At 32.1% G+C, this 10,286-nt stretch overlaps 1 protein-coding gene across 5 annotated transcripts in view; it reads left to right on the plus strand.

The window, feature by feature from the left end:
• NBEA (neurobeachin) overlaps positions 1–10,286 on the plus strand; it is a 478,282-nt gene that overhangs the window by 213,928 nt on the left and 254,068 nt on the right. For all 5 annotated transcript variants that reach the window (XM_027899474.1, XM_027899469.1, XM_027899470.1 and 2 more), the window contains one exon: positions 7,518–7,579. In XM_027899474.1, the coding sequence (XP_027755275.1) occupies positions 7,518–7,579 (62 nt within the window). The remainder of the gene's footprint in view (positions 1–7,517; positions 7,580–10,286) is intronic.

The raw sequence follows: 10,286 nt of genomic DNA on the forward strand, positions 1-10,286 counted from the left end.
TTTTTTTTTTTTTTTTTTTTTTTTTTTTTTTTTTTTTTTTTTTTTGGTTCTTCCAGGCCTATGCTGAAATAAAATGTTTGTAAGTTACTCAAGTCTGCCAGCAACTGAAGTACACTTCAGCAGAAAAGCAGTGGTTCGATTTTATAGACATTTTGAAGATTAGAGATATTTTAATTTGAGCTGCAGTGCAATGTGGTCTCTGGTTTGGATGTTTTCACCCAAACTCTAGAAGAGGATCTTAGACGAGAAGGAAATACATTTAATTTGCAAATTAAATTTAGCAAATAATAAGTATCATAGCATTAAAAAAAAAAATGCTTCACCTAAATTTAACAGGGAATTGTTTTCCTATTACTAACATTTGTGTTAAATTCTTTTATATGAAAATAATATTTTTTTATTATTAATGTGATTAAAACAATTTCTCAATTGATGCATGATAGACTGATGTAAATTTTAGGTTCTCTTCCAGTATAGCGATTAGATAAGCAAATTATTTCACTATGTCAAAATAGATATTTGGAAAGAGATCTGACTAAAGAAATACTATTTTGAGAGAGTGACAGGGAAACACAAATGCATATATTGAGTAGATTCCAGTGAACCACTGGCCAAATAAAAAATTACCACAGGCTTTAAATAAAAAACTGGATCAGTTCTGAAAATATTAAACTGTATTAAACTGAACAGTGCAAGTGGCTTTCGTTTCATAGATGAAATTATCTCCTTCTCACTTGATGAATGAGAATTTCTGCATCGCATTACACTAATGGAAAATTGTCAAAAGATCCACAGGTTTGCATAGGGCTGTACTCTTCAGAATACTATGGCACCAGCATCAGTTTTGACAATATCATTACAGCTCATGGGATTACAGTATGAAAGTCTGTAATTTTAAAAACTAAATCATGTTTACATTGTAATAAATCCTCTCTCTGTGGGTATACTCTCAAGGGGTTTTGCCATTCTGTGATTCCATCTGGATGTTTTATAGTCCGCTTTTAGGTTCCTTTTTACTAACTGCAGTGGTGAAGAAGTTTAGGTTTTCTCACTTCAATAGAATAATTCAAGAAATTGTTACATAACATTCTTATTCTTTTAAATATTATCCTAGCATTAAGATCGGTTTTATTTTACAAATTAGACTGAAAGGGCTGAGCCATTTGAGTTGGCATGATCAGATTAAAATTGGGGGCGGGGGGGGGAGGGTCACTGTCACTGTTTATTTGAGATGTTTATCTTAAGATGTGAGTTCTAAAGATCTTTGATAATATTTAAAGGTATTTCATTTATTATCTTGGATGATACCTTTCCTAGATTTCCAGGTACCAGATACAAAGAATATCACTTGTGTTGTGCAGTATCTTCCACCATAACAAAAAATCCTTTAAGAATTATAACTGTCTTGATGAACTAAAAAGCACTGAGTCAAATTCACATTCATTGTGTTTTTCTGTGTCACTTTTCTGTTCTGTAAAGGAGATCTACACATACAAAGAATGGTCTGGAGTACTAATACAGCCATCCTTCATGGTCCCTAGAGTTGGTGGTAATGTCAGTCAAGGCTGCTGAAGGGATTGTTAAATCCATAACCATGACTTTGTTATTTTAGTGAGTTATGTGCTTTGAAATAGTGTTTTCTTTCATCTAGTAAAAGCGAAGTTGTAATTATTTTGCAACCTGGCTGTGATTTCCATCTGCAGACTTTCTTTAAATCCTAAATATGCTTTTCGTAAATTAAAACCATTAGTGTAATTTAAATGTCTACAAAATATGTGACATATGTATGGTTCTAAAACCAAATTTGCAAGAACTTTACATTCTATTAATACACTTTTTTTTTTCCCCCTAATAATAGCTTTGCTTGGAATAAGAACATCTGTTGTTTCAGAATAGGTTTTACATACTTGGCATTTACTTTCAAATTTTTCACCTATCTTTATATTTTCTCTCCATACTATCTCTTTTCAAATCTGTAGGGAATCAATAGCAGTTTGATAACTGATTAAAAATATTAAGTTGAATCTAGTCTTCTCTGAGGGACAGCCTTTGGAAGAGAGGGAATAATGTGGATTTAAATTATCCAAATAATTTTAATGATCAAAAAAGAAATCCAGTGTTATTTCTTTGATACTGAGTTGGATTTAGAAAGATATTTCGAGAAGTCATTTAGCAGATTTTGCTGTCAGAAGAAAGATGGTTAGAAAGAAAAAATAAATATTAAGGAAAACTCACATTTCCAACCAAAATGTCACCATCCCTTTTTCCCTAGTACTTTCACAGCCAAAACATGCTTTAGTTTCTGTCGTCAGTGTGAAATGTCCTTGAAACTTTGTGGTGTAATTTGTAACAAATGCTGAACAAAGTATACGAGAATAGTCTGTCAAAAATGAAAACACAATCTGTGAATAGTTCTTACTGGTAGGAAATACCTATTCTGTCTCATGGCACAGAAGTCAGTGAGTATTATGGGACACATACCACAGTATGAGTTACCCATAATTATAGTGAACAATTTCAAACAATACAGTTTTGTTTAAAGTAGATGAGGACTATATCACTAGGAAATAAAAAATAGCTTGCCTTACAAAAATAGAAATTAGAAAGGAGAATTTTAGTGTTTTCCTGTTTTCTGGTTTTTGTAGTTTTAGGTCCTTTTGCTCATTTCTAGGTACCTTTTACACACTTTCACTAATGGATATAACAGCATGTGTTTAATTTTTCATAACCTTTTCAATTCTATATAATGCTTCTGTAGTTTTGATGACAGGCTATGCAAGAATAATAAAGACTAAGTTTTCTCTGTGAACTGGGTTAAATGGATTAAACTTTCTCAAGCTTTTTATTTAGCCATACCTGAGATTTTTCAGATAAGAAGCAGCTATAATTGAGTGAAAGATTTCTGCAGGCTTTAAAGTTTTGTTAATTGCATCTTTTTTTTTTTTTAGTTGAACATGAGCTGTAAAAACATTTAACTTTTGCTTTTGCTAATATTAAAATTGATTCCAGTTCCAATAAGGGTTTAAGTTGACACAGAGTAAAATCATTGAAAGAAAATGCAGGCAAACCTTGATAAATACCAGATGAAATTGTGCTGGTATTAAGTTAGACTCATACACACATTGTATTAATAATAATAAAAAGAAGTTCAAACCCATGATCTTATTTCATAAGGATTTTTTTAAAAATTGATTTTATCAGCCTACATTATATTTCATCAAAATGGAAATTCATGCTGACTAGTTCAACATGGTGACTTGGAGGTTTTGAACCCATGACTTCATTAATGCCACAATCATGACTAAAACAGTATAGCTGAAATTAATCTTTTTTTAGACATTAATAAGTCATAGTGAAAAGAAATAATTATCATGTCTTTGGGCCAACAGAAGAACACTGAAAAAGAAGTCAAGTAAACCAGAGCATTTCAAGATAATTGGCAGACATACATCATTTATTTCAGATTAGCCAAGGTCATGCACTTGATGCTCCGAGTTTTTGCATCCATATATGTGGTCATTGTTGCCATCAAATTCCTGAATTTTGATGCCTATATTTAATGGACTGAGAATAGACCATGAAGAAAAGTACTGAGAACAGCCAATGTGAAAAGCACGTACTCCATTCAGTTAAACAGTGACCTTTTTAACCTCGCTGTATGCAGGAAATATCCACTTGTATTTTAGTAATTACATTAGCTTCCTTAATAGCATTTGATACAGATGGTATAGGAAGAAATCTGCAGCTGAAGAATGCAGGCAACAGTTTTAGTTTGAGTTGCAAATATTTTTTCTCATTAGGGTTAAGGAGAACTGAGAATTTGTGTGCTCTCTTCAATCAGAGAATATTTTTATATATTTTATATATTTATATTTATGTATGTTTATATAAATATAATTATATTTATCTTTATATATTTTATATATTTTTATATTTTCATTTTCAACCTTTTTTTCTTTTTTTTCTTATTATTAAAGTTAAGACTAATAAGATTTTGCTTGTGTTAAAGATCTCTGTTGAATCCTGTATAGCAGCAGAGAAGAAGAATAAATGCAGTTGTTAATGCATTTGGGACTTAGAAAATTAATTAGAAAATTGATATTTATTCTGATTTATACTACAAATTCAATTTGATTTTATAAAGATACTTCAACCGGCTTGTGTCTTCTCTTTTGTCTGTAAAATGGGAACAGAACTTCATCTATCCCCTTTTTTTAATTTTTGCCTGTTAGAATATAGACTGTCTACTGAAAGAAATTATTTTAGTTCCTCTACCATGCTAAAAGCAGTGAAGCAATTCACACAAGTTGGACTCCTAGAAGAGAGGATGGCACAAATTTAAAAACCAAAAGAGTATTAATATTATCTTTTTTTTTTTTTTTTTTCCCCGGCCTATGAAGGAAAAGTTAAACAGGACAGGGATTGTGATTCTTCCTCAGCTGACTACTACAGCTTTTGATGATGTGGGATCTTCATAAACCAGAGATTGCATTTTGACAGTTTTTCCTAATAGGCAAAAATGGATCATTCCTCCATTAGGTTTGATCTGTTTCTATCATTCCCTGCTATTGACTGCATGACAGCTCTGACAGTAGACTGTGAAGATTAATTATGTTTTATGTAACAGTAAAAAAATCATTATTTATTTCAAATATTAACTGTTCAGTCAGGAACAAACGAAAATAGGAAGAAGCAATAGAGTCCTTGGCAGATAGGGGGGAGGAAATGGAGCATATAATGGAGGGCACACACTTTCCCTTGTGGTTTGACTGGAAGGAGTCTCTGAAGTGGGATTTGGGGGCGGATAAGTAAAAAACTTATACTGTGAAATGGTGTCCCTGCTATGAACGCTTCACATTTCTGTATTCTGTTTTATGAAGGAATTTATGAGTATTTAAAGATGAATAGAAAGTATTTCTATTTCTATTTCCTTTTTCATACACATCAAGATGTGTGGGATTCCCCATTTTCAAAACTGGGCTACTCCCAGTTTTGCTTATTTACAGCTAGAGTGCTGCACACTTAATTTATGCTGTAGACTGAGACATCATGAACTTCTTTTATGAGGCTTTGCTATTTCACTCTGTATTTTCATATGTGAAAAGTGCTACAGTCTCTAAGATAGTTATTTGTTTCTTTTGGACATGAAAAACAACCTCTTAGAATGTCATTTTTAATATTACTGGTTATGAAAGGTATTAATGGCTGTTATCAGTGGGTTGTTTCATCAGGCAGTTACAGAGCTGCTTAGGACTAATGGGCCTGCTGACGTGCTAACTAGATGTCAGTTCTGTATCCTTCTCTTTCTTTTCATGAATTTCACCAAAACCAGTTTAATTCTTCTTTCCAGTGCTGGAATGCTACATCCAAGCTTGCAGTTGATTAGATGTGATATACAAAAATTATCAAGTAATGCCCAGAGAAATAGTGATAAGAGATCAATTTTAGGTTTACTTAAACCCATAGAATCATTAAGCTATTACAAGTTAGGAGAGATTATATAAAAATTCATATTATTGTAAATATATAATTTTACACTAAGTTAATTATGATTCCTTCAAACAGAGTTCTGTTTTCTCATGTCTACAGCTTTGTGTTGTTAGGACTGGATCATCATTGTTATCTGGATGATAATCATGAGTATTTATTCTAACTTTGTGCCATTTTAGGAATGTTTGTTTTGGTCCACACTCCAAATTTTTTTGTATTCTTTAAGGCTACACAGGTAGTAGCATAAGAACCCCAACTGTCTTTGAAAGTTAAGACATCTAATTTAATAAATTAAGGCATAAAATACTCATTTTTGTGTTTCTCTATAAAAGATATATATGTGCCAAGTTCTCTTTTTCAAAACCTGGTGAAGGTGCAAAGAAATTACTGCTGGTGCAAAATAATTTTTATGTAATTTGGTTGGCTTATTTTTCATAACTGCATATGGTGCTTATTCTGGATACATTTGTTCTTTAGATGTAAAATCAGAAGTAAAAGCATGTACAAATTTAGAAGATTGCAGCATGGGGATATGTTTCCAAGAGCATTATTTTGCCTTAGTCGTACTTTAGTGCAACTGAAGTTTGATTTTGGCAGATGATGAGTGTGTGACAAAAAGGTTTTTTTTTTTTTTAAGTTTTACAGAATATGAGGTGAATTCATAATAAATCGGACAACATTCTATGATGAAATATTTGGTGTGTCTGTGCTACCTGCATTGGTTTAACTGTAGAGTTCAGTCTTCTGTTTGGATTTTCTTTGTCAGCTTTCAAACAGTGGAGGTAGCCTGCAGGTGATGAGTATGTCATTAATCTTTGTGATCTTCTAGCACTTGAGCATAAGAATAGCTGATCAATTACAGCATTTGTCTCCCTAAATGAGCTTTGCACATCTGCCTCTTATTTCATTAACTGTCTGCACATATATCTGATAGAATGGAATCCTAGTGGCTTCTTACAGCTTGTTCTGTGTTCCTATACAATAGGGATGGGGTTGTTAGCAAAATGGGCACAAAAGCTTATTTATCCAGTACGCAAAATAAATATACATGCCATTGTGTAGGAGTGCTTTTGTCTCTAATCTGTGTTGGTAGAAACGTATTTAAAGCACATCAGTTTGCTTTTCAGCCTCCTATTCAGTCCTTACTTGAGTTTTATGTTTTTGAATTTACCATTTTCATAACTCAAACAAAGTGTTTTCATGCCCTAAAGCATGATATCAATATCTAGATGATTTTAGATAACAGAGCCTACCATATGTAAAATTAACAGTAGAAGTGAAATTTCATCCTAGTCTCCTTACAATGCATCCTTTAAATAATTAGATGTGACATTCTTCTCTCAGAAAGTAAATTTACATTTCCAAAGCTGCAAACAAGTTTTCAAGGTGACAATCTTCTTAGGTATTTATTATTTAAATTAATTACAACACAATGAGTAACAGCTAGACTCCATAATTCAAGGTTTGTTTTAAGAAACATGCCCTACAAATTATGGGTTATGAGTTTAATAAAAATAATATATCACATGAAGGCCTCTTTCAATAATACTCAAGCTTTCAGTTACAGGATAATCAATTACCAGCTGAAAATTAAAATAATTTCTAGGCAGAGGCTTTTTTCTCTATCTGTTAATAAGTGATTCAGTTTATTCATATGGATTTACATTATTTAATATTCTAAGATTGTTTGCTTATGTTTGTCATATAGTAACTTGCTTTGGATTATACCAATATTTATTTATTTATTTATTTAAATAGTGAACTAAGCTAAAAGCGAAAAATACTTCATTAACAAACACTGTGTCCTGAAGTGGTGTAGATTATTCCAGATGATTCTTTGATACTTTCTGAACACTTAACTGTTCTTGAATCTGAAATTCTCAGTTAATTGTGCTTTGAACTTGTTTCAGTATATTTGAATGATAAAAAATATATATTATAAATATTTTATGGATTTCAGAAACCATGGAGCTATAATAGCAAAATATCACTGATCTTTTAAATTCACTTTTGACTGTTTATTGCAGGTCTGGTTTGTATGAAGTCAAGTACTTCAGTGGTTGAACTGGTTATGCTGCTTTGTTCACAGGTAAGACATTCTCTGGTTTTGATTGTATTAATTTCTTTGCCTAGTGCTAGATTACTGCCAGCCCAATAATTGTATGTTGCAGTTTGCTTTACTTTTCCATTTCAGTTTCCATTTCTCTTCTGGTAACGTATAATTTGTAAATTTTTTTAAAATATACATTTCATTGTTTTTCTGTATTCACAGTGTATACAAAGCATATTTGCATTCATTTTCTAAAACTGTATGGATGTACGTGATGCATTTTTCCTGTGTATGAACTCTTTCAAGACCCTTCTTTTTTAGAATATGTGAATAGGATACTGTTGTCATAATTTTATGTCGAAATCTGTCTTTTAATTAGTAATTTTTAAAAATTTTACTTTGTGCTGACTTTACTACTTTTGATATACATGACAACTGATTGTATATTTTATGTACTTGTCAGTATATAAAAAGGAGAGCAATATGATGTAGGTGTTCCTCAAGAACTGAGAGAAGCAGAATATTTAAAAAATTCTGTGTTTAATTACTGGGGGTTTAGCATAGCAGTAATGGGTTTCTCAGAAATCTAAATCAATTTATGCTTTGAATTGCTTTCACAAATAAAATATTCAAAGCTAAAAAGATTTCTCACACTGTGGATTATTTATATCTCAATTTTAATAATTTTTGTTTTAACAGAAGTGTTATTGGCTAATTTTGTATATATAGCCTTTTACTTTAAACTGCCAGTTATCAGCAAACATTTTAGAACTTTGTTCATTTTGTAAAATATAAGAAAAATACAATGGCCTAACAGATCCAAATAACTTCACAAGTTTTTATACTTCTCTAAAATCTCATATCAATGTTTCATTTACCAGGTTCCCCACAGAATTATAATACCAGTTCAACTCAAACCAAGTTAGGATAGAAAATGCCCAGGTTAACCTATTATATTATTATTGAAGAAAATTACTTGTTTATAGCTTTACTTGAGCATTCACTGCTGCACATTGAGAGCATACACCAAAAATATACTGAAAACAAATGAGTTTCTAGGGGCAATTGAAATTAAGATCCACTTTTGAGGAATCTATCTGAAAATAATAAACATGTACAACTGATTCTGGGGAAGGGTGTTCCAACTTACCTATGTCTTGCCAGTCTGTAGGTTGCATTTCTTCAAGCTTGTGACATAAGGAAATCATTAGATCTTCTTTTCCTTTTTTTCTGCTCCCTTTTTTTCCTTCCTCTTTTAGAGGGATCAGTTAGGGAAAAGTAAAAGAAAAATACATCCCTGGCAGGAATCCTCAGTGGGATTTGAACTTCAAACCTCTTCTAGCAGGGCACTTGAAAAATTTGTTACCTAATGGTGAAGTACTGGGTTCCAGGAAAATTCCGAAAGATCCATTAAGGCTTTTGAGCTCTATGTTCATGTCATGCAATTCTGTTTGTTTTTTTGGTTTTTTTTAGCAGCTCTTGAAATATTTGTTTTGAGGGAAGGAATAACTTACGGTCCTTTCTTCCATAGCCTTTGGTTTTACTGCAATTCTCAGGAATAAACTGGAATGTAGCATTAGGGTCTAGTGTCTTTGATGGCCTCATCATCTAATCATAGGTTTAACATTACTCATTTGCTGGCTCCAGGAATTCCTGCCATTAAGGGCCCTAGAGATGAAACTTTGCCTCAAATATTGATTGAAAGGAAGAGAGAGAAATTTAAGCTCTTTCTGCAATGCTTTTTCTTTAGACATCTCAGTAAAGCTATGTAACAAATGCAGCTAAAATCAATTTGTTATTTTTATGACTATGATACATATTGGGGTTCATTTCACAGTTTTTGATTGTTTTAAGAATAAGATTCATTTTATACCTGCAATAATTTGAAGAGCCTAATAATTTTGTCATTTCTAACATTTATTCATTTTCTTCAGTGTTTGCTTGGAAGAACTATTTTCCACCTACTTAATTATTTCGGGAAATTGCAAGCTTTTAGTTCTTTGTACCCCATCTGATACTCCAGGGTTATTTTCTTGTCTTCTAAATAAGGAAGACTGTGTCTCCTCGTGTCCATGTATTACTTCAGGAGCTAATGCTGTGGTGTTTGTTGGTGGAGTGATGTTAATTGTTTCTACAGGAGTTGGTCAACAGGGGGCTGCAATGGTGCAAATTGCAGTCTCCTCCCTTCACCTTCCTAACTCTTGGAGTATTGCTTCTGCACAATTCCATCTCCACAGAATATTGTCTTTTATACTATAGGCATAAACAAACCAGTCTCTAGTCCTATTCATCTGCAGTGAAAATGCTGGGCGTTTTTTTCTATTTACATTTTTAAACTATCTGTTAAATGAAAACGTGAGGTAAATGCTACAAAAATACTAATACATAAGATGGCTAGAAGAAGACACTGGCAGATAGACAAATATCATAATCCAACCTAACGCTAGCAGAACTTGTAATTAGGATCTTAGGAGCTGTTTTCTGCAGCAAATGAGGATAACTCATCTATATAAAAAAAAGGAAAAGGAAAAGGAAAAGGAAAAGGAAAAGGAAAAGGAAAAGGAAAAGGAAAAGGAAAAGGAAAAGGAAAAGGAAAAGGAAAAGGAAAAGGAAAAGGAAAAGGAAAAGGAAAAGGAAAAGGAAAAGGAAAAGGAAAAGGAAAAGGAAAAGGAAAAGGAAAAGGAAAAGGAAAAGGAAAAGGAAAAGGAAAGAAAAAAGAAAAGAAAAGAAAAGAAAAGAAAAGAAA

The sequence above is a fragment of the Empidonax traillii genome, unplaced genomic scaffold, assembly GCF_003031625.1.
Source record: "Empidonax traillii isolate 1590-97213 ecotype Southwest subspecies unplaced genomic scaffold, ASM303162v1 scaffold670:size792703, whole genome shotgun sequence".
Lineage (NCBI taxonomy): Eukaryota > Metazoa > Chordata > Aves > Passeriformes > Tyrannidae > Empidonax > Empidonax traillii.